This window comes from Cervus elaphus, chromosome 30, assembly GCF_910594005.1.
Source record: "Cervus elaphus chromosome 30, mCerEla1.1, whole genome shotgun sequence".
NCBI classification, from domain to species: Eukaryota; Metazoa; Chordata; class Mammalia; order Artiodactyla; family Cervidae; genus Cervus; species Cervus elaphus.
In genome coordinates this window covers 84,122,557-84,146,330 of record NC_057844.1, presented here as the reverse complement: position 1 = coordinate 84,146,330, position 23,774 = coordinate 84,122,557, and the positions used below count along the sequence as shown (strand labels likewise).

Below are 23,774 nucleotides of genomic sequence, written 5' to 3'. Positions count from 1 at the left end.
ACCCGCCTTTCCCGGAGCTTTGCCTGCCATCTACCTCTTCCACACACCCTGTCCTTCCAGGAGGAAATGGGGGGGAAGGTCCGGCAGGCACAGAGAGGCTGGGGTGCTTCGGGGGGTGGGAGGACAGAGCCCGGAGGCTCCGGGAGGAGGGACTGCCTGGGGGCCGCTGGTTCCCTGCCGGCCTGGGTGCTACAACTGAACTTTGACCTGAGAGGTTCACATCCACCTGAGACCTGAGGGGGCCGGGGCGGGATGGGCAGGGCCAGGCGGCGTTGGTGCTGCCGCACCCCGCACACCCCAGCGAGGAATGAAGGCAGACTCGGGCCCCGTTCTTGCGGAGGTCAGAGTCCCGCCTGGGGCAAGCGTGTCAGGATGTTCTGAAGGATGGCGTGCCCCGCAGACACCAGGCAGTGTGGGCAAGCGGTCCAGGGGCCTCTCCTGGGCTCCTCCGTGGGAGGCGGGACACGCCCGGAGAGCTCTCCCTGTTACGGAGTCCACCCTTGGGCTGCTTGCCGCGTGACAGGCCAATAAATCGAGGGATGGGCTGTTGGGGCCAGGAGTAGCCACTCTGCTCGGACAGCCAGCAGACCGAGAATGTGGTCGACTGTCGTCCCCAAGACCCACCTTCCCCGAGTTGCAATCCAGTTTCTTCTAGAAGGGCAGGGGCCGGGCTGGTTGATGCCAGCTTCTCCGTGCTGGGGCCCCTGGTTCTGGCTGTTGTCTGCAGGTCCGGTGCCGCCTCTGACAAGACAATCATTATTTTTCTGTTCTGCAACCTTTTATCTCAAGATGAATGGAAATGAGTTATACCTTCAAAGGCCAGAGCCGGGAGAATGCACATTCCAGCGTATTCCAGGCGGCAGGCAGCCTTCTTTTACGGAAGGTGCTGAGCCAGTGTGACTCAGCCGAGGGTCAGCGCTACCGGAACAGGCCTGGTGCGCGGAGTCTGGCTTGCTCGCCTGCTCCACACGCAGGCCCGGGGGTGGGTGGCGGGTCTCTCTCCGCCCATGCAGGGGGGCCTGGGAGGCCTTCCGGAAGGGGCCCCTCCTGCATTTAGGGGCTGCCCTTCATGCACTCTGAGCCATCTGCCCGTCCTGAACGAGGAAGAAGGGGAACCAGGGGGCGTTTGGGAAAACCCGGGGACGAATGCGGTCCCACGTGGACGCTGGGGTCCCCGGTGTGAGGGGCACTGTCTTGCCGCCGTCTGTGGTCTGGGCCTCTCGCACCCAGCGCTTCTGGCGATCTGACATGGGAGAATGAAGGGAGTCAAGTGGGATGGAATTTCAGTTCTTCGGGACTTTGATGCATCAGGGTTTCGGGTCTCCCCCGTCCCCCTGCCTCCTCCCCCCTCCCCTCGCCTCCCTTCATCTGTCCTCACCCCCTCGCTTTCCCCATCACCCCCTCCCCCGGAGTCTGCAGTTCAGTAAAGGTGGGAGTTGAGATGGGGGGAGGGTGTCATCTTAGCCTCTGACATGAATGAGGCTCCACCACCCAGCACATCAGACCAAGCTGGTACAAAACCAAGAAATCTTACATAAGAAAACACCCTGCTTTTCCTTTTTCTAAACAAACTGGAGGGATTTTTGTGGCTTCACATGTGCAGCGAGCTTAATCGCCCTGAGTGTCGTTGTGCACACGGGTGTCTATCAGCCACGTAACCGAGGCCTCCACTCAGGGTTGTGCTGAATGCGCCGGGGCTCAGGGGGACCTGAAGGGGGGCCGGGGACCCCCTGGAAAGTCACAGCAGAAGCCCTCGGGGGTGCCCACCCTCCCCCAGAGGACCAGAGAGGAGGTCTGCCCACGGGAGAGCCATGCTGTGTTCTGGCTGTGACTGCCCAGCTCAGAAAACACCCTGAAAACTGAAAAGGCAAAGAGGGCCTCGGGCTGGGTGAGGCTCTCTGGGCTCCCGGGGTCCGTCCGGCACTGTGTCCTGGCGTCCGGTCCTCCTTGAACCTCCGTCCCCCTTGGGGGCTGCCCCCTGGGGCTCCTGCAGCCCTGATGGGTGACCGTGGGCAGGGGAGGGGGTAGACAGGAGATGTGAGGGACCCGGGACCTACTCCCCCGCTCCCTCTCGCTCTGGGCAGCGGGGGCACAGGCTTCGGGGCGGGCCCGCCCGCGGTGGGGAGACATCCCTGCCTGCGTTGCGTGTGGTGTGCATGGCAGCACCCGGCTTGGCTTGAAACCCGAGTTGCCCTCTTTTCCCTACAGTAGAGTGTGTTTCCTTAGTGTGTGCGTTCTGAGCTCCTCCTCCGGGAGGCCCGCAGCCTGGGGCGGTGGTCGCAGAGGCGGGGCAGGGCCTGGGGCTCTGGGGGCTGAGTGAGCCCTCTGGGGGCCGGGGTAGGCGGGCGGGCCAGGGAGGCTGAAGGCCCCGCCTGGAGGGGGTCCCGACTGCGTCATCCAGAAGCCAGACCCTGGTGGGAGCGTTTCCTCTAAGCACCCAGGAGTAAGATGCAGGAATAGGAGCCCCCGCCGCCCATGAGGAGGAGAGCAGGGCGCGGGTGTCCACCTCGTTTTGCGGGCTCTCTGCCGTGGGTGGACACGACTGTGCGGGAACTGCTGGCGTGGGGACCGGCCGTCACCCCGTCTCTGCACAGCAGGTTCTCCATCTGGTTCAGCCGCAGCCGCGCCGACTCTTGGGGTCACAATTCCATCCATGGTCCCTCCCGGGGGTCCCTCGTGCACGGTCAGGGGGCGCCTCCAGGCAGGAGAGATAACCAGCCGCTTTCTCTCCCCTCGCAGGCCGGGAGCAGTTCCACGGCCTGGGCTCCATGTACTGCCGGGGGGCGGCCGCGGTCATCCTCACCTACGACGTGAACCACGCCCAGAGCCTGCTCGAGCTGGAGGACCGGTTCCTGGGCCTGACGGACACGGCCAGCGCCGACTGCCTCTTCGCCGTCGTGGGCAACAAGGTGGACCTGAGTGAGGAGGCGCCCGGGGAGGGCGGCCAGGGAGGAGAACATGGCCCCGGGCAGGCGGGCGGCGGTGGCGGCTGCCTGGCCCCCCGGCTGTCCAAGCAGGTGCAGCTGGAGGACGCAGTGGCCTTTTACAAGAAGATCCTCAAGTACAAGATGCTGGACGAGAAGGACGTGCCGGCCGCTGAGCAGATGTGCTTCGAGACGAGCGCCAAGACCGGCAAGAATGTGGACCTGTTGTTTGAAACGGTGTTCGACATGGTGGTGCCCGTGATCCTGCGGCAGAGGGCCCAGGGCCCGCCGCAGACCGTCGACGTCGCCAGCGCCCCGCCGCCTGCACGGACCAGATCCGGGTGCTGCTCCTGACGCGCCCCGGCCCGGCCCCGGGCACCCGGGTGGCCTGAGGAGCCGATCGGGGGTCACTCGGTAGGACTGCACATGGAGGAGGGGCCGGGAGGAAGCGCCAGCCAGTCCCCGAGACCAGGGCCGTGTGACCGGGCCTCCGCGTCCATCGCCGCCCCGGGAGGTGGGGAGCAGACGGATCGTCCGGAGGAGCCACCTGCAGAGCCAGCGTCCCCTCGCTGCCCCGTCCTAACACCTGGCCTCTGACACGTGTCCCCTGGTCTCCGCACCTGCGTGACCCTCCAAGGTTCCTCGTCACTGTGATTTACCTTTGATCCAGCCGTTCGGTACTTGTATCTTGATGCCTCGAAACGATTCTTGACAAGTGTTAATTTATATAAAATCAGGAATCGCTGTTTTTATATTGTTTGCAGCATTGTGAGCCACTTTCTTATTAAAAATTATTTTAAGAAGAGCCTTGGTTTAGACCTCATTTGTGCCCCCATGGGCTTTAGTGTCTGTCACACGGACCTGCAGTTTCTCACGTGGGCTGTGGGTGAAGCATGACCTCACACTTCTGCAGCATCCGGGACAAAATTCTTACCCAGGTCCTCATTGGGCTTCTTGGTAAAGAATCTGCCTGGGTGGGGAAGATCCCCTGAAGGAGGAAATGGCAGCCCACTCCCGTGTTCTTGCCTGGAGAATCCCATGGACAGAGGAGCCTGGTGGGCTACAGTCCAGGGTCACAAAGAGTCGGACACAACTTGAGATTAAACAAAAATAGCATCAACAACAGGCCCTCATTGCCTCTGCAGAATGGAGGACAGCTGACCTGCACTCCCCAGGCCAGTGTCCAGGAGGCACTGACACAAAGAAGACCTGCCCCCCCCACCCCCACACACACGAGTCGTCTTATCTGTGATTTTTCCTCTCCTTCACTAAAAAAAAAAAAAAAATTACACTGTCACTCATTTCAAATTTAGTACTCAAACCACTTTAGGAAACGTAAATTGTCCACTTACACATATTTTCTGCCTTTGTCCAGATCATAGGACTAAGAGTCATGGAGATATTCCATCTAAACATATAAATAAACCCCCCAAGTGTCTCAAGCAGAAGTTATCAGACTACACTCTTGGGCCAGATAAACCGTGCCTATTGTTATAAATAAAGTTTTATTGGCACTCAGCTACGCCTATCTGTTTTATATGTTCTCAGAGGCTACAAGGACCAAGTTGAGAATTTTCAGCAGAGATCCTGTCCATCACGAGCCCACAGGAGTCGCTCTCTGGCCCTTAACAGAAAATGTTTGCCCATCCCTGCTTTTAAAGCTTTGTTATCTAACAAAAATATAATGCAGATGTGTTAGTCACTCAGTTGTGTCCGGCTCTTTGCAACCCCGTGGACTGTAGCCCGCCAGGTTCCTCTGTCCATGGGATTTCCCAGACAAGAATCCTGGAGTAGGTTGCCATTTCTTTCTCCAGGGGATCTTCCCAACCCAGGGATTGAACCCGGGTTTCCTGCGTCGCAGGCAGACTCTTTACAACATCTGAGAACTGTAGCCCATTCCAAAGAGAAAAGGGGTCAATTCGGTTACTTTTCGTTGATGTAGATTAGTTTCCCATTTAGTGGGTGGAAGGTGTATTTATTTTTCCATAAAGTGTCTCTGCTAGGGAGAGCTCTGGGAGACCCAGGAGCCCATCATGAAGGCTGTGGAGGGAAGCATCCTGTGAAGTCACTTCTGTCTCTGAAGTCAGGGTGGCTGAGTTCTCGTGGCCCTTTGCCCCTGCACTGTCTTGCTCTGAGCATCCCCGGCTTGTGGCCTTGCATGACCCCTGTCTTGGAGGAGAGCCAAGGACTGCACCTTCTCCATCAACAGCGCGTGAGCCTTGCACCCTCACGGTGGCCCTGAAGAGCAGGCTGCGCTCTGGGCTCCACCCCAAGAGGACCCTGGGTGCCGGCCTGGGCTCTGGCCAGGGAGACTGTCCCAGGGTCTGAGCTCACGCATGGGCTTCTGGCCGTGACCTCTCGGGGATCAGTTCCTGACCAGGAGGCTTCAGCTGCCCTAGTGAGCCAGCTGTTGGAGAAGGAGGGGGTCCTCGGCTGGGACCTCGAATGTTCTTTCCTTCCTTCCTTCCCAAGTTCAGACTCAGATGCTCTGGGGCTGGGAGGCCACAGATGGCCCTGGGTTTACCTTCTGAGCTTTCCCTCAAGTGTCCCGGGAAACCTCCTTCTCAACGGCAGCTCCAGGTCAGGCGTTTCCTAGGGGCCTTGAGGCATCCTTCATGGGAAGCTTCAGTTTGGTTCAGTTCGTTCTCTCAGTCGTGTCCGACTCTTTGACACCCCATGCACTGAAGCACACCAAGCCTTCCTGTCCATCACCAACTCCCAGGGTTTACTCAAACTCATGTCCATTGAGTCGGTGATGCCATCCAGCCATCTCATCCTCTGTCGTCCCCTTCTCCTCCTGCCCTCAATCTTTCCCAGCATCAGGGTCTTTTCCAATGAGTCAGTTATTCGCATCAGGTGGCCAAAGTATTAGAGCTTCAGTTTCAGCATCAGTCCTTCCAATGAATATTCAGGACTGATCTCCTTTAGGATGGACTGGTTGGATATCCTTGCAGTCCAAGGGACTCTTAAGAGTCTTCTCCAACACCACAGTTTGAAAGCATTAATTCTTTGGCACTTAGCTTCTTTATAGTCCAACTCTCACATCCATACATGACCACTGGAAAAACCATAGCCTTGACTAGAGGATGCTTATGTTGTAATCTGGGTTTCCCAGGTGGTGCTAGTGGTAAAGAACCTGCCTGCCAATGCAGGAGACATAAGAGACTCGGGTTTGATCCCTGGGTCGGGAAGACCCCCTGGAGGAGGGCATGCAACCCACTCCACTATTCCTCCCTGGAGAATCCCATGGACAGAGGAGCCTGGTGGGCTACAGTCCATAGGGCGGCCAGGAGTCGGACACAACTGAACTGACTTAGCACACATGCACACTCGCATGTTGTGATCTGGGTGCTGGAAACATGGGTCCCCCTTTTCACAGGCTGCGAGGCTGGGATCTTCGGAGAGCAGCTTGGTCGTTTCTGAATCCGCCCTCCTGGTGGAATGGGCTCTACCTGCTGTTCTGGAAAGCCCTCCTGCAGACATCCGGCAGCTCTGCCTCCAGCGAGGTCTCCCCCTGGCCGAGGCGAGCGGGGCTCAGAGCCCATGATGCCATGGGCAGTGGATCGGAGATGGTCCAGTCCTCCAGAGGGAAGGGGCTGGACTGACCCGTGCTTCCCATGAGCTCTGCTGGCCCTGCACGTGCAGAGCGGCTGCACTGATGACCACGAACGACCACAGTGCCCACGAGTCACCGAGGGAGGCAGGGCCCGGGGAGCAGGGCCCTGCGAGGGAGCCGGGGTGGCCTCTGCAGGGCTGCGGCACAGGATCCGCTCCAGCTGCGGCGGTTCTTTCCTTCCTGTAACTGGGGGGGCCGGCCCTTCTCTGCTTCCCCCCCTCCCGCCCCCATTAGATCAAACCCGTTCCCTTGGGGTTTGCTCCCATCTTTCCTGCTTCTCCAAGATGGATCCTTTATGCTGCCCTGTCAGAACTGGGCAGGGCTGCTGGGTCTGCGGTGTAGACGCCACTCATGGGTCTGCGGTGTAGACATTGCACATGGTGTGTCTGCTCTGGGGGCTAGAGAAAGGTCAACCTTGTCCATTTGCAGGACCTTCTTCCCTTGCATGGACTGGCCTTGAACTCACTGGCCCTCACCCGGGTGGACGATCTGGAAGGCAGCTAGTGTGGGGGTGTGAGGACCCAGGCCCAGTGTAAGGACAGGTGCTTCTGGGGCCAGAGCCCCAGCGGCTAGAGATGGAGGCCCCCATCGATCTCAAGTCTAGGGCCTGGCATCCCGGAGCCGCCTTGCTTCTGGAGGTCGGCGTGGCTGTGTAGGTTTCTGAAGGGCAGTCGCCCGCTGCCCAAGACGAGGTGCGCCCTTCATTTTACCCCCATCTGGTCCTGTCCATTGGCAGAGTCGAGGGGGCCCAGGGGGAGTCACTTGGGTGCTCATCTCACGGGTCCAGGGCCGCCAGCACCTCAGGGAGGAGATCTGGGCGGGTCCCCGGGACTCCGTCATCTTGGACACCCTGTGGTGCATGTCTAGGGACCCCGCCCTCCTCCTGGGCGTCATCCACTCGTTCCTCCCTGTGAATCGGGGGCTCCTAGCTGGGGGCAAGGTCCTCGGGGTGGGAGGGAGGTGTGGGGAGCCCTGAACAGCGTCCTCATAATCTGAGCACAGGAATTCCTCCCCAGGAGCCTGCAGGTAGAAGGCAGAGGGGAGTCTTCTGACGTGTGCAGTAAGGGAGGTCAGCTCCAGATGAGAGTGTGGGTCTCCCTCTTGGGAAAGCTGGACCCAGCCCAGGGGCCTCTGGGAAGTGGCTGCGATTTTAAGGCTGTTTACGCATCGAATGACCCACAGGCTCCCATTCTGCCTCCACCCGGAGGCCCTTGGCTCCTGAACTTGGCTGTGGAAGGAAGCACGGCTTCCGTGAGCCAGTCTGCACTCGGCCAGGCCCCGGGGGTCAATGCGCAGGCAGGGAGGACGTCGGGGCCCCCGGGATGTGCCTCCCCCCTGCAGTCACCCTGAGCCGCCCGGGACCCGGGTGGAGGTGGGGCTCCATCAACAGCGGTGATCTGGGGACGTGGGCGCGGCATCAGGGGAAGCGGGCTCGGGGTGGAGTACCTGCCCCTGGCCGAGCTGTGTCCCCTCATCCACGGTGGTGCACCCCCTGAGGTGGAACCTCCTCAGCTGTAAAATGGAGCGAGAGTCACAGCTCATGGAGGGTGGCGGGTGGGGCCGCCCGGGAGGGCCCCAAGCTCAGCGTCCTCGGCAGGGAGGACGAGTGACCGTCCCCGAAGGTGACCGTCAGCTGGGAGGACCGGCTGAAGAGCCTTGCTTTCCTTTTTTTTCACTTCTATAAAAAAGAGTCGGATTCACCCGAGAACACATTTGCTTCACGAAGCTTTGCCTTTATGACTTCGAGTGTGGCTTTTTTAAGGTTTTGTTTTTAGTGGCTGTGAGTGATGTTTGGGAGGTATGGGAACCGGAAAAGGTGCTTTCTCTTCCGAGGGATGTGTGTGCCTCTGTGCACATATGCATGTGACGTGTGTATGCGCACACGTGTATATGCATGTGTGATGTGTGTGCACACTTGTGCACACCAGCACGTGTGCCTTCAGTAAACATACCAGCGGTGGGAGCTGAGGCCAGACACAGGTGGGACCCAAGAGCCTCGCTCTTTGCTCTGGAAGTCACCGGGTGCCCACAAGGGCCGTTCCTGCCGGGTGGTGCCTGGAGGGTGGTCCCTGCGCCCCCCTCCCCCAACCGTGTGGCTGGAGTGGAGGCTGAGGTCGCGGCTGCATCGGTGGGACCACAGTGAGGGGGGCCGGGGCGGGCCCCTCGTCTCCAAAGTCACCCACGTCCGCATCCTCCCCTCCCTCTCTGCTTCGTGCCTGCAATCGCTGTTCCTCTTTTTAAAGAACGAGCCACGGCCCCTTCTGGGAGTGGCCGCCTGGAGGTGGGGCCGGTGCCAGGTGTGGCCTGAGCCCGGGTGTCCCTGGGTACAGGTGGAACAGGTGGAATCTCTGTGCTCACGTCGCCTCCCCAGCGGCTTGTGGGCACCTGTCTGTGTGGCTCCGGGGCTGTGGGGGCTCCGCGTCCTTGAACTTACAGCCTTCGGACTGTTCGCTTGGGCTCGCCCTGCCGTCTCATCGTCCTCCTGCAGCCCAGCGTCACCCTTTTCATGCACGTCAGGAATTTATTTGCAGAGCAGTTCTAGCTTGTCCCACGCACGGCCTAGTTTGCATAACTCGTCTCCATGGGAACGTCTTTAAAACCCCCCTGCGATAGGGAGCCTCCACCCCCTTCCTCCTGAGGCTGGGACTTGACACCAAATTCGCAGGAGGGTGTGCACGCCAGCTCTCTGCAGGCCCTTCCACGCACAGGAGTGGATTTAATGCTCAGGACGCCACCGTGGCCTGCGGGGTCTGTTTCAGCTCTCCTGAGGGCCCCCGGCCCTGAGCGCAGACCTGCCCCGGCGTCCTCCCGACTGGCTCTTCTCGGGCAGCGGGAGCCGCAGCAATCCTCCCGGGCTCAGCCTGGCTCTCGGTGCCCCTCAAACTTGCCAGGATGCGCAGAGGCGTCTCGTGTGGTTTCACGTGAGTCTGGGCGCCGTCTGTGGCAGGGGTGGGGACAGCCATCTTAGTGACTCTGACCTCAGGGCACCCACTCACTGTCCCTGCAAAGTGGGGACAGTGTTGACCACTCAAGGACCCTTAGCTTCCAGGCTAGTGGTTGTTCTTAGCCCTGAGAAACTAGACCAGAGAAATCGCATGCAGCATGCTCACGGGAAGGGCAGCTTGAACTTTCAAGGTTCAGAAGCTTGGCTATTTGAATTCAGACCAGGAATCTTCACCTGTGATAGCGACACTTGTGCGGAATCCTGGGCTCATGCACAGACAGAGACGGATTATCTGTCTGTACTTGGTTTATATTTTTTGGTTTACAGTTTGGCGTCCAGTTATGTATCGAGACCCTGTCTTGGTCTTCTTTCCTTATGTGTTTCAGGCGTGAAGTCCAGGACTTTGTGGTGTTTAATGCTGGGTGCCTAATGCCCTGGGAACCACACGGAGGCAAAGCTAAACCATAGGAGACCATGCGTGAGAACCTTTTGTAAACTGTGAAACAGCATAGAATCTAAAGAATCCTTCATTCAATTAAAAGGAGAGGCTAGACCAAATCGAGCAGGAATCTTCAGGACTGTGACAAGTGTCATGACCACCCCGCGATCTCGGGGACTGGGGTCTGGCAAGAGCAGCTGCCCCCCGCCCCCAGCCTCCTGTGTGGGCATCATTCAGGCCGCAGCCTCGGCCTCTAAGGGCTCAGCGTCCCACTATAACTGTTGCTATGGAAACCAGCTGCGCACAGGTGGAGCCTACCATAATGCCCATCACCTTCACCTGGTTCTGTTGCCTCCCCTGGGGTGCTCAGAGCCCGCCCAGCACCCCTGAACCTGTGACCCAGCCTGGCCCCTGGGGGCAAGAGCTGGAAGTGGAAAATGTGCCTTGCCCCATCAGTGGTCCTTGTGTGGCCTTCCCCAGCATGGGGGCGTGGACTGAGCCCTGAGCGCTGTAGTGAGGCAGCGTCCCTCCACCCGGCCCCCTCTTTCCCACCTGGAGTCACGTCCTCACTTAACCCTCGGGCACACAGTCCTTGGCTTGGGCAGTGCCGGGGAAGGCAGGCCAGCCCAGGGCTGATCACGTTCAAATAACATCATCACATGGAATGCTTACTTTGTGACTGTAGAAATTGTTCTCAGAGAAGGTCTAATGTGAGACTGAGCTCTGAAGGGTAAAAATAAACTCTGTGAGCCGGATGCCCAGGCGTCAGCCAGGTTCCGGAGAAACTGAAGGCAGAAATGTGTCTTGGAGATTTGATTTCTGGGATTTGATTTGGGATGTTATGCTGGGGCGGATTGAATGACTTTGGCAGCGTGTTTAGAGGTACCTCTCTCCTAACCCCTGTGAGTGCAGGTTGGGAGTGTTTTCCGTAAACATCACCACATTGTAAACACAAATACAGCTCCCTGAGGAGCTAATGATGATACCGCAGGCTTCGGTTCAGTCTGCTGAGACCTGCAAAAAACAACAGCGCGGTGCGCAGCTGGGCCAGGATGCAGGGTTCCCGGTTCAGCGCAAACTTCGTGCCCTACGAACTTGAGAAAATCAGGCAGGCAACAAGGTGGGGTATAAAAATGTTGAAAAGTAACTTTTATTCTGGGCTGGTTACAGAGGAGGCGGTAGTCAGAGGGGTACAGCTCAGCGCACAGAAGGCGGGGGTGGATCTTCAGGCCAGCCCGGGGCGGCGGGGGCGTCTCTGCCTGCCGCACGGAGTCTGCCGACTCGCTGCGGACGGCGGGGAGGTCTGGAAGGACCTGGTGGGAAGCGCGGTGGCGGGGCGCCGACAGCAGCGGCTTTTCAGACACAAGGAGGCGCAGTCGGCCTTCCTGGGGGACGAGGGTCCTCCACGCCACCGGCGTTCGAGAGGACGGTGCGCGTCCTGGGGGCTCACGGAGCGGGGCCTGGGCCCACCCCCGGGAGCCCGCGGGCTGAGCGGCCTCATCCGTCCACACCCCCCTTAAGTGAGTTCAGAAAATGGGTTAACAGCGGTGGCTGGGGGCGCGGTGAGTACACGGGTGCGTAGCAGGACGTCAGCGACGCCGAGCGCGGGGCAGTCCGGGACGGCCTGAGCGGGAGGTGGACCGCCTCCCGTGCTGGGGGCACAGGGTGTCCTGCAGACCTGGGGGAGCAGGCAGCGCCTGCGGGGGACAAGGGCCTATCGGTCCAAGTGCTGGTGCTGAATTCCTTTGGTAACCTTTTTCTCTTTTTGGTTTGTTTTTTAAAGAAAAAAAAAAGCAGTCAATTTAGGGGTCGGCGTCTGAGGTAATAAGTTAAGAAAAGCACCAAAGTGGCCCCGGACTGCACGGGCCTGGAGAAGGGGCGTGTCCCGGGCATCCGGGGGCGTGTCCGGGGCGTGGCCGGCCGGCGCCCGCAGCTCACAGGTTCTTCATGCACACCTGGCAACGGCTGATGTGCGTGCGGATGAGGCCGGCCTTGAGCGTGTCGGCCGAGGGCGTGCCCTGGAAGGTCTGCTCGGGGATGGTGGTCAGCCAGAAGCTGTACTTGTTGGTGTAGTAGTGGCACGTGCCGCGGGCCCCGTTGCACTCGATGAACGGCGTGGCGCGGAAGTCCTCCAGGCAGCTGCCCGGCGACACCAGCGACTGGCCGCCCCCTTCGTCACCGGCGGCCGTGTGCTGCGCGGGGGAGAGGGCGGAAGAGATGCCAACACGTTAGCTTGTTTGCACAGGGAACTCTGCACAATATTCTGTGATAAACCATCTTAGAAAATAATGTGAAAAAGACTGTGTATGCATGTATGTGTGATTGAGGCTTTCCAACTGTGGGGCTGGAGAAGACTCTTGAGAGTCCCTTGGACTGCAAGGAGATCCAACCAGTCCATCCTAAAGGAGATCAGTCCTGGGTGTTCATTGGAAGGACTGATGCTGAAGCTGAAGCTCCAATCCTTTGGCCACCTGATGTGAACAGCCTACACATTGGAAAAGACCCTGATGTTGGGAAAGATTGAGGGCAGGAGGAGAAGGGGACGACAGAGGCTGGATGACATCACCAACTCAGTGGACTTGAGTTTGAGCAAGCTCCAGGAGTTGGTGATGGACAGGGAGGCCTGGCGTGCTGCAGTCCATGGGGTCCCAAAGCGCTGACACGACCGAGTGACTGAACAACATATGTACGTGTAACTGAATCACTTTGCCGTATAGTGGAGATTAAGACAACGTAAGCCGACTATACTTCAATAAAATAAAGATAAAATCAATATGGGGGTCAGAACCAGACTCTTAAAATCAATCACCAGGGAGTTCCCTGCTGGTCCGGTGTTTAGGACTGTGCTCTCACTGCCGAGGGCCCGGCTTCTATTGCTGGTTGGGGACCTGAGATCCCACAAGCCGTGCGGTGGGGCCAAAAACAATTAAGCTCCAAAGAAAGTGCCCCTCTCCTCCTCCTTTACTAACGTGCATGAAGGGGGGGTATGTGTGCTTTGAATTATTATTACTATTATCACTGGCCATGTTGGTCTAGGCTGGCTGGAGGCGGTTACTGAGGAAAATGGGTGTGTGCTAAGTCGCTTCAGTTGTGCAGTCGTGACCCCATGGGCGTAGCCCGCCAGGCTCCTCTGTCCTTGGGATTCTCCAGGCAAGAACAGTGGAGTGGGCTGCCGTTTCTTTCTCCATGTTACCTTCCCGACCAGGGATCGAACTGGCGTCTCTTATGTCTCCTGCAGGTGGATTCTTGACCACTAGGGCAAGTGTGCTTATCCTTTCTCCTCTGACATGGCTCAAGATGTAATGCTCATAAGAGCAGGGCTGTCTGACCTTCAGGATACAGGGCAGGCATTCCCATGACAAAGAAGATGCTCCTTTTTCATCTCACGAGGGAGTTAAAACATAGGAGGGACCAGTGCTTCCTCCTCTGTGACCCAGGGGCAAACGGGGGCTGCTCCGTCTGCCGCCAGGTCCCCTGACAGGAGGAGCCCCTTAAGGTAGAACGCTGCCTGTCCCTGCACAGAACCTAGTGATCCTGTTGCTTCAAATTACTGCAGCACTAATCCCTTAAAAATGTTAAAAAATCAATGCTTGTTTATCTCTTTCTTCCTTCCCTAGATTCCAGGGTTTTTTCCCTATTGTTTTGACAAAATTAGCAAACATGGTATAATATATATGTATACATATTATGTTATTGAGATAGTTTATGAAATATTTAACATGTTGGGTATCCTGTCAACACAATGGGAGTTACGACAGTCATAATAAATATAAATGCAACACAAGACCCCTCTGGACTTTCCTTTCTTCCTGTGACAGTGGAGTAAACAGGAAAATTGTAAGGAATGCTGTCATGATAGTCAAATCGTCCTCATCAAGGTTGTAAAAAGGCCTGGAGGCAGACCACTGTGTCCCACCCGGATGGGGGCAGCCCCAGGCCAAACGCGGCTCAGCAAAGTGCGGGCTGGGTTCCAGCTCTCACGCATTCCCTGGGCCAGGCCTTTGTGCAGTGCCCGACCTGAACCACCGCGCCGATCAGTCTTACAACGGCCACAAGGCGGTCGGGGAGAGGACCTCGATTTCCACCCGGGTCCCTGCTCCGAGTCACAGCAGGCGCGCAGCACGTACCATGAGGAAGGAGTATCCTATCCACAAGCTGCGCCACCCGGCCGGGCAGTGGGGGATGGAGACATCCTGGCTGTGGACGGCGATGGCGACGGCCGGGGCCTCGCACACGGAGCAGCGGCTGATGTAGGGCCGGATGTCCTCCTCGGCCACGGGCATCATGGGCAGCGGGGCGGTGGTGGACAGCCAGTAGGACTTGTCGTTGCGGCTGGCGTAGTAGCAGATGTCGCCGGGGTTGCAGTAGAGGAAGGGCATGGTGCTGAAGCGCGCCAGGCAGGAGCCCGCCAGGCCTGCGGAGGGAGGCGGCTGAGTACGCGGGGGGCGGGGCCCTGCGTGCCCGCCGGCTCAGGGCCTGGCCACGCCCCGGCCGCCGGGAGCTCAGCGTGCACGAGGCCGGGCCGGGCCGGCTCGGCTCTCCGATCCCTCGGGACCTCCACGGGCACTTCCGCCCTGCCGTTACAGAGGGCCCTGAACACAGGGCACTGCTCGCTCCCCGACCCCGGGTTTGGAGCATCTGGGTGCCTCCTGGGGACTCAGGAAGTGGCTGTGGCCCCTGGTTGGGCTGGCCGGCGGGCGGGCGATACCTACCCAGGTCCTGGTTGTGGGCCTTCTCCTGGCCCTCGAAGTAGAGCAGGCTGTATCCGCTCCAGAGCTTGTTCATGCCCACGGGGCACATGGGCTCCTTGTCGGTCTGGCTATGCTTCACCAGGAGGTACCCGATGCTGATGCTTCGGCCGGGCATGCCGGGCAGGCCGGGGCTCCCGGGGCGGCCCGGCTCCCCTGGGCGAGACAGAGAGGCCGCCTTGCACCTGCCGCGCGGACCGCAGCCCGCGTGCTTACAGCGGGCACGGCGACATTCACGGCCCCAAGGCTGGGGTCAGTGGCTCTGCCCTTGGGGACTGAGAGCCTCCTGGGGAGGACTTACTCTCGCTCAGTACCCCCTCCCTGTCCAGGACCGTGTAATGGCTATCATGAAGACTGGATGGAGGGGCGGGGTGTGGGTGTGGGGGGCAGGGGCGTGGACTCAGAGGCCCCATGAGCCGACCCCCTTCCGAGTGGGAACTGCAGCATCTCTTATTGTGCAGGGGCCCAGGGGCACTGCGGTCCAGCCCTGCCCGCCTCCTCCACACCAGGCTGCAGGGCTCCCTGCTGGACCTTCGGGGAGCGGCCATTCCCAGGGTTAGAAACCCGACTCCCCACATGTCCACCCAGGGCCCCAATTCTGTCCCTGACACCGCAGAACGGCTGATTCGCCCCCAACAGGTGACCCTGTCTCTCTCACAGGGCGTCCCCTCGCCCCGATGCCCCTCCCCAGCCCCCACCGTCTCCCCGGCGCGTCACAGGCTCTCCTGCTCGAGCGGCGTGATGTGGACACTTGCTGGGGTCCGGGTGTGACCACGCAGCCTGTCCCTACCGTGCACAACATGCATGTCGCTGGCTCAAACCGAGTGCAGGTGGATTACAACTCCTAGGACTTGTTTTTTTGCACGAATGGCTATTACTTTGGGCCTATCCCATCCTGCCTACATGCAAGTAATTTTTAGAAGTTGACGATAAAAGACTTCACAGTGGTGCCTATAATGTGATCGGTCACTTGTAGTTCATCGTCCTCAGCTTTCGAGAGCTCAGGAATCTTGTCCCTTGGAACACGTCACCTGCTTCCTTCTCTGAGCCACCTCCTGAGTCTCAGGGGAAGGAAGGAGGCCAGCCTGTGCTGGGGACCCCCGTGCCAGGCGTCCGGCCAGGGGCAGGGGTCACGGGGTGGGCCCCAATAACCCGGGAGCCGGACTCGGGGGGTGGCCCCCCAGCGCTGCTCATCTCGGGGCGTGTCCGACCCCTCCCTGAGCTCCGTGGCCCACCTGTCAGCCCCACGCAGAGCTGAGGCACCTCCCCATACCCTGCCCATCACTCACCTTCGAAACCCACCGGTCCCTGCAGCCCCATGGGCCCCTGGTCTCCACGGAATCCAGGATTGGCTGACATGCCGCCTCGTCCCTGGGGCCCAGCCTTGCCCTGCGCCCCGCGGAAACCTGCAGGGCCACGGGGACACGGGTGAGTGCCGTGGGCAGGGACAGGTGGAAACAGAGTAGGCAGGCAGGGAGCGCCCCCAGCCCCCACCCAGCGCCCCCCGGCCGGGCTCCCACCTGGTTCTCCGGGGGGGCCCTGTGGCCCCATCTCCCCCTGAGCCCCTGGGGGGCCTCTCCTGCCCTGTGGACCCACTGGGCCCCGCTCAACCACGATCCTCTGGGGGATTCCTGCGATGCCTGGAGCCCCCACGGGACCGGGGGCACCTGGAAGGGAGAAGAAAGGCCAGGCAAGGCGTGAGAACCGCTGCTCTGATCTTGACCTGGGCGTGGACCCACTCTCCAGCCTCCCCAAGCTGCCTCGCTCTGCAGAGACGGCCCTTCCAGCACCCCCGCCCCACCACGCCCCAGCGCGACACGGTGACCTCCGAGGCATCCCCCCGAGACCCACTCACCCGGGAGTCCTCGGTCTCCTTTGGGTCCTTTGGGGCCTCGGTCGCCCACGCTCCCAGTGGGGCCTATGTTGCCCATGAATCCTGGCTCCCCTCTGGGCCCTTCAGGACAAGCAGGATGTTGAGGACACGCGGGGCTGGTGTGGATGGGGGCCTCTGGCCATCTCTGGCCAGCGTCCCCGAGAGAAGCCCTCCCTCTTCCCGGTGCACCCGTGTTACCTTTTTCTCCCGGGAGCCCGAACACGCCAGGCCGGCCCTGGGGCCCGGGGTCCCCGACCCATCCTTTGGTCCCGGGGTTTCCGGGGGTTCCTGGACTCCCCTCATCGCCTTTGCTTCCGGGAAGAGCTGCAGGCCCGGGTGGCCCCGGGGGCCCTCGATAACCTGCCGGTGTCCGTCGGGAGAGAGGTGAGTGTACGCGGGAGGAAGGCATGCAGGCAAAGTTACCCCTGGGGGATGGGCTTTGGCAAGTGTGTAACCCTGGGCAGCTAATTTTGCTTTTTATTATGGTAAAATATGCTAACATAAATCTACCATTTTAACCACTTTGGAGTGCACCCGTTCACATCACCGTGCAACCATCACCACCATCCTTCCCTGGACGAGCTCACGTGCTCATCCTCCAGCTGAAGCTCTGTCCTCACTGAGCACTCTCCTCCCCACGCCCCAGCGCTGGCCCCCGGCATCCATGTTCTGACTCTGTGACTGGACTCCTCTGTGCTCAGTCGTGTCTGACTCTTTGCGACCCCGTGGACTGTAGCCCACCAGGTTCTTCCATCCATGGGCTTCTCCAGGCAAGAATACTGGAGTGGGTTGCCATTTCCTCCAGGGATGTTCCCCACCCCGGATCCAACCTGCATCTCCTGCATTGACAGGCGGATTCCTTACCGCTGCTTCACCTGGGAAAGCCCATCGATTCCGCCAGGGAACGCTCCCGGGCCCTCCTGCAGTGGAGTCAGCGCTGTCCTTTCCTGTCTGGCCTGCCTCCCTCAGAATCATGTCCTTAAGGGGGATCGGAGGTGTCCCCTGCCTCCAGTGACCAGGCTTCTGTGCCCAGAGGTTCCAGCCCATGGGGTGTGAGCCCCGCTCACCTTCCAGGCCGAAGATCCCGGGCGCGCCGATGTCCCCCGGTGACCCAGAGATGTTGGAAGGAGGGGTGATGCCTGGAAAGCCCTGAAGGCCGGGGCTCCCCATTGGGCCTCGCCCCCCTTGGGAGGGAAACGGAAGTTGATCAGCGCCAGCACCCAGCTCTCCATCCCGGGTCACCCCTTCTCCGCGCCCTCGCCCGTCCAGGAGCAGAGCCGCTGAGGAGAGGTGCCCATGGCAGGCTCTTGCCCACATGCCCGCCAGCCCCTTCCCGCTGCCCGGGGGCCCAAGGCCCTGCTGCGAGGCTGCCCTCACTGGTACGCCACCTGCTCAGCGGCCAGCTGCTGGGGCCACCTGAGGGGGACGCCTGGCCCTGCCCTGCAGGCATCGCCTGAGAGCAGCCCTGGGGGCCCAGCAAGCACCCGTGCTGGGAGGGCCCAAGGTGGGCAGCACGGCCGCTGCAGTCCCACCCGAGCCGCCCCCAGGATCCCGGGCTCTGGCTGGACGTCCAGCGTCCGGGGCGGGTCCATCCTCCCAGCCCACAGCGGCTGAACTGGCATCTCGCCTCCTCACTGGGGCTCACTGGTGGCCCCAGGCAGCACCGCGGGCTCCTGGACAAGCAGGAGGGGGGCTCTGAGTCCCACTCGGGGTATCAACAGGCCCCCTTAATGTCTGTCTAGGGCCACCTTTTCTGCCTGGCCATGCTTTTTGAGGGCGACCTGGCTGTTTTGATTGGCCCCCAGACTTCACACTGAAGTGTGGTCCAGAGTTTTAGGAAGACTGAGATGTGCCTCCCGGAAGAAACCCTGTATGATGGGACCGTCCCGGGGCTGGGCTACGGGGCAGGCATCCCGGGGCTGGGCTACGGGGCAGGTGTCCCGTGCTGCTGGACGGGGCCTGGACCCCAGCCCTGAGCGGGGCCGCATGAGCCCCAGCAGCCCCATGGACTCACGGTGCGGCCCCTCTGGCTGGCCCACCTCCTCCCCTGCCTTCAGATCAAGGCTGGGGCTTGGGTACTGGGGGGTTCTGGGGTTCAGATCAAGGCTGGGGCTCAGGTACTGGGGGTTCTGGGGTTCAGATCAAGGCTGGGGCTCGGGTACCGGGGGGTTCTGGGGTTCAGATCAAGGCCAGGGCTCGGGTACTGGGGGGCTCTGGGATTCAGATCAAGGCCAGGGCTCGGGTACTGGGGGGTTCTGGGGTTCAGATCAAGGCCAGGGCTCGGGTACTGGGGGGTTCTGGGGTTCAGATCAAGGCCGGGGCTCAGGTACCGGGGGGTTCTGGGGTTCAGATCAAGGCTGGGACTCTGGTACTGGGGGGTTCTGGGGTTCAGATCAATGCTGGGTCTTGGGTACCAAGGGGTTCTGGGGTTCAGATCAAGGCTGGGACTCGGGTACCGGGGCGTTCTGGGGTTCAGATCAAGGCTGGGGCTTGGGTACCAAGGGGTTCTGGGGTTCAGATCAAGGCCAGGGGTCGGGTACTGGGGGGTTCTGGGGTTCAGATCAAGGCCAGGGCTTGGGTACCAAGGGGTTCTGGGGTTCAGATCAAGGCTGGGACTCGGGTACCTGGGGGGTTCTGGGGTTCAGATCAAGGCCAGGGCTCAGGTACTGGGGGGTTCTGGGGTTCAGATCAAGGCCAGGGCTTGGGTACCAAGGGGTTCTGGGGTTCAGATCAAGGCTGGGACTCGGGTACCGGGGGGTTCTGGGGTTCAGATCAAGGCCAGGGCTCAGGTACTGGGGGGTTCTGGGGTTCAGATCAAGGCCGGGGCTCGGGTACCAGGGGGTTCTGGGGTTCAGATCAAGGCCGGGGCTCAGGTACCGGGGAGTTCTGGGGTTCAGATCAAGGCCGGGGCTCGCGTACCGGGGAGTTCTGGGGTTTCTGCTTGGTGCAGGTGGAGGGGAGGTGACAGATCCCGGGGGAGAATCAGATGATGGGGTCTGTGGGATACCCGCCCCCCCATCCATCGGAGGTTGGGGTCGCTGGCCTCCTCAGGGCCTGCCTTCCCTTTGAGGGCTGATGGTTCTGGTTTCAGGGGTAATTCTGACCTGAGCACCAGCGCTCAGACCTGGGTCTTGGAGGCCCAGGTGTGATGACCTGTCGGGTCCAGCGGCAGCGCCTGGCTCCAGGCCGCCTCAGATGAGGCACTGGGCTGAGTTGGGGGGCAGGGGGGCCCAGGTGTGAAAGGACAAAGCCCATTGGGGGACGCCGCAGGGCTGGGAGCCCTCCGCTCCGAGATGCCGGGTGTAGTCGAGTCCACACGCCCCCTGCCAGTTTAGGTCCAGCCTGGCGGCCGGCGGCTGGGCTGGGCGGGGGTCTTGTTCCCAGCAGCTGAGACCACCTCTCTCTGGTCTGTTCCTGCCGCGCTCCAGGCCGGCACCTGGGCAGAGCTCAGGGCTGCGATGCCTTTGCTCACTCAATCATCTCCCCAGCACTGCTGTATGCACGTGATGGGCAGAGCCCCTCACCCGGTGCCTTGCGGGGGCTCCACGGGGAGGCAGTGTGATCTTACCCTTCCTCCACGGGAGGGGGCGGTCAACAGTTAACCCTGATGGAATACGACTGGGATGGGGTATATGAACCGTGGAACACCAGTGGGAGGTTTGCAACAGACAAGTCGGCACCCGGCCTGCTCTGACAGCTCATCTCTCAGACTCATGGGCATCACAGTTGGTTCTGGGGGTGCAGACGGTGGTGCTGGGGTGGAGGCCTCACCTGGGACTCCACGCTCGCCCTTCTGTCCTGGGGCTCCCGTGGGGCCTGGAAGGGTGTTGGCCTCTCCTGGGTCACCCCTGTCCCCGGCAGGACCTGGGAATCCCAGGTCCCCATGGAGGTCCGCACCTGCAGCCGGGTGAACAAATGACGTCAGTGTCTGGACCAGGCAGAGTCCGTTCTCATGAGAGGAAGGGGGAGACTCGGAAACAAGAGCAGCCCGCGACAGCCTGGAGACCGCAGCCTCCTAGCAGCCTTGACGCCCCCGAGCCTGAGACTCAGAAGGGACCCTGGGGATCGAAGCCGAGCCCTTCACTTCATAGCGGGGATCTCAGAGGCCCTTCAGAAAAGGCTCGGATCCCGAGATGCAGATGGTCCTGAGCTGGGACCTGCCCGGGGCCCCAGGCTCCTAGCTGGGGCTCCGGATGCTACATCTGAGGTGTAAAAGGGAAGCGCTGTTTAAAACCTGCTCTGCTCGCCCATCAGGAACTCAAATCAGTGGGTGGCAGGAAAGAGCCACATAACTTGGGCATTTAAACTGGCATTGAAAACCTTAATTGAAGGATGAGTGTGCAAATTTATATACAATGACACACACCCAAATTTACCATAGACAGATGAACTCTTGATGATATAAAACAGCTATAAAGAGAGTAATCTAAAAGCAGTGGTAGAACTATGTGTGATTTGTTTTTCTTCTGTTAGAGTGTATTTTTTAAAGCTTTTCTCCACTCAACATAAGTAATTTTTATAACCTGAAAACAATAAAAGCTTAAACAATATATTAATCGCATAGTTTACAAATATTACTAGTCCAGTGAACACATTTTAAAAATGTAGTGATGACCGAGTATTAAGATTTAAGATGAAAGGAGCTAAATTTAAAATAAAGAAATGTCTGGGAAGTGGCCAAGAGTTTTGCATATCCAAGCGTAAAAAGGAAGCTTAAAGCAGCAAAGGGATTCCATTCCCTTTGAGGAACAGAGCCCCACGCGATGGTGCTCAGAGGTCACAGAAGCGGGGAGCCATGCAAACCTCACACTGTCACTGGCTTTCGGAGATGATGGATTTTGTGTCTCCTTTGGGCAGCCCCCACCTGCCCCCTGCACACCAACCACCACTGTGAGTGGAATTGTCTTGTCTGAACCCAAACCCACGTGTTGATTCCTAAGGCCCCACATGGTGGGATCTGATGGAGGGCCTTGGAGAGGTGATCGGGGTTAGAGGAGGCCTCCAGGGTGGGCCCCCGACAAGAAGAGACTCCAGAGAGCTCATGTCTGCCACGTCAGGACAGAGCGGAGCCAAGAACACGATCCTTGCCCAGACCCCCATGCTGGCACTCCCACTCTGACCCCGGACCTCCAGGCTCAGAGCTGTGAGGAGCTCCCGTTGCTGCTTAGGCCCCCTGGTCTGTGCAGCAGCCGGCGGAACCGAGCCCCTGAGACCTCAGGGACGGGCCGCCCAGCTCTCTGAGCCCCCCACCACCCCAAGTCCCCGATGGCCCCCCAGGGGCCCCCCACGGCTGGGCGCAGCCTTGGGGCTGCCTACCTGGGGATCCCGGGAAGCCTTTGCTGCCTGGCAAGCCGTGCAATCCGCCGATGCCTCGGAGGCCGGGCAGACCTGTGGGGGACCCTCAGGGTTAGTTCTCGGGAGAGCAGAGCAAGACCCCCAGCGCAGCCAGATGCTTCAATTTGCTACGGGACGGTCGTCCGCCCAGCCTGTTCCGTGTTGGTCGCTCAGTCATGTCCGACTCTTTGCGACCCCGTGGACTTGTAGCCCAGCAGGCTCCTCTCTGTCCATGGGATTCTGCAGGCGAGAATACTGGAGTGGACTGCCATGTCCTTCTCCAGGGGATCTTCCCCATCCAGGGATGGAACCTGGGTCTCCTGCATTGCAGGCGGACTAGTTACCATCTGCGCCCCCAGGGAGACCCCTGGTGTGTCCAGAGGCGGGACAACTGGGGAGCAGTTCAGCAAATACTGGGACGCGTCAGTCAGTCGCTTCCGGGTCGCCCGAGAGAAACATTAACTTATAAACGGTCTTCCTGGACTCTTTTCACAGACTCCTCGCAGCCCGAGCGGGGTTCGTCTTACCTGGTAAGCCTGGGTTCCCCGGCCAGCCGGAGTCTCCCTTGGTGCCGGGCGCTCCGGCCCGTCCTGGGTCTCCCTGAGGCCCCTGGAGCCCTGTGAGTCCTGGAAAGCCTGGGGGACAGACACATCCTTCAGGGGGCAGGCAGGCACCCCGAGGCGCCCTGGGCCCCAGCTAAGGGGCTGTGTGGGTGAGGACCGGCGTCCCCTCCACGTAGCCGTGGTGGTGTGAGCACAGCCTGGCCATACCGAAGAGTTTGTGGGCAGAGTCTCTCTCTCGGGCCCACACGGGAGCCTGGGCAGAGCCCAGAGACCCTTCGAGGGTCAGCCTCCCTGCGGTCACAAATGCCGGGCGAGCACAACAGTAGCAAGAAAAAGCACAAAAGGAATTCACTCTTGTAACTCGGGCCCTCTGACAAACTCTGCAGCTCAGACGCCGAAAGGGGGCCGTCGCAGGAACTGTCTGAGCACTTACGGAGAGACAGACGGCAGCCACACAGACGCGGCCGTCAGCCCCGCGCGTCCGGCACAGCCGGGCTGTGTGGATGTGGGGATGGACACGCGGGGGGACGCTCCCAGCTGTGACTGCAGGGGACAGCCGGGCAGGCAGAACTGGCCGGCCTTGTTCTGGGCCCCCGGAGACCGTGGGCTCAGTTGCACCATTCAGCCCCGCCCAGGAGGGCAGTGTGACTGCCGGACCTTACCTGTTTGCCCTTTAAATCCAGGAGGGCCTTGGACTCCGGCCAGGCCGGTGATCCCTGGAAAGCCGACATCACCCTCAGCTCCTTTCTGGCCGAAGAATCCCTTTAGACCTGTAACCACAGACGTGCTGCTTGGAACAATCAAACCACAGCTGGCGTGCAGTTGGGGCTCAAGGTATGTGGAATTCAGGGGTGCAGGTAAAGGCTCATGGGGTTCAGTGGTGTGGGTAAAGGCTGATGAGGTTCAGGGGTGCAGGTAAAGGCTCATGGGGTTCAGGGGTGCAGGTAAAGGCTCATGGGGTCAGGGGTGAGGGTAAAGGCTGATGAGGTTCAGGGGTGCAGGTAAAAGCTTGTGGGGTCAGGGGTGCGGGTTAAGGCTCATGGGGTCAGGGGTGCAGGTAAAGACTCGTGGGGTCAGGGGTGCGGGTAAAAGCTCGTGGGGTCAGGGGTGTGTGGGTAAAGGCTCGTGGGGTCAGGGGTGCGGGTAAAGGCTCGTGGGGTCAGGGGTGCGGGTAAAGACTCGTGGGGTCAGGGGTGCGGGTAAAAGCTCGTGGGGTCAGGGGTGCGGGTAAAGGCTCGTGGGGTCAGGGGTGTGTGGGTAAAGGCTGATGAGGTTCAGGGGTGCGGGTGAAAGCTCATGGGGTCAGGGGTGTGGGTAAAGGCTCATGGGGTCA

General features: G+C 60.3%; 2 protein-coding genes across 3 annotated transcripts in view; one reads left to right on the top strand and one right to left on the bottom strand.

Annotated features, from left to right (window-relative positions):
* Positions 1-3,729, top strand: part of RAB20 (RAB20, member RAS oncogene family) — a 30,576-nt gene extending 26,847 nt beyond the window's left edge. For both annotated transcript variants that reach the window (XM_043892291.1, XM_043892292.1), the window contains exon 2: positions 2,740-3,729. In XM_043892291.1, coding sequence (XP_043748226.1) covers positions 2,740-3,278 — 539 coding nt within the window. In that variant the 3' untranslated portion in view covers positions 3,279-3,729. The remainder of the gene's footprint in view (positions 1-2,739) is intronic.
* Positions 3,730-11,044: 7,315 nt separating this feature from the next.
* The window catches only part of COL4A2 (collagen type IV alpha 2 chain), a 162,189-nt gene continuing 149,459 nt past the window's right edge, over positions 11,045-23,774 (bottom strand). Inside the window, exons 37-48 of the mRNA XM_043892466.1 lie at positions 23,104-23,211; positions 22,406-22,513; positions 21,861-21,932; positions 20,316-20,441; positions 17,612-17,728; positions 16,743-16,904; positions 16,527-16,625; positions 16,192-16,338; positions 15,961-16,077; positions 14,636-14,827; positions 14,051-14,337; positions 11,045-12,115 (exon numbers count right to left, since the gene is read on the bottom strand). Coding sequence (XP_043748401.1) covers positions 11,858-12,115; positions 14,051-14,337; positions 14,636-14,827; positions 15,961-16,077; positions 16,192-16,338; positions 16,527-16,625; positions 16,743-16,904; positions 17,612-17,728; positions 20,316-20,441; positions 21,861-21,932; positions 22,406-22,513; positions 23,104-23,211 — 1,793 coding nt within the window. The 3' untranslated portion in view covers positions 11,045-11,857. The remainder of the gene's footprint in view (positions 12,116-14,050; positions 14,338-14,635; positions 14,828-15,960; positions 16,078-16,191; positions 16,339-16,526; positions 16,626-16,742; positions 16,905-17,611; positions 17,729-20,315; positions 20,442-21,860; positions 21,933-22,405; positions 22,514-23,103; positions 23,212-23,774) is intronic.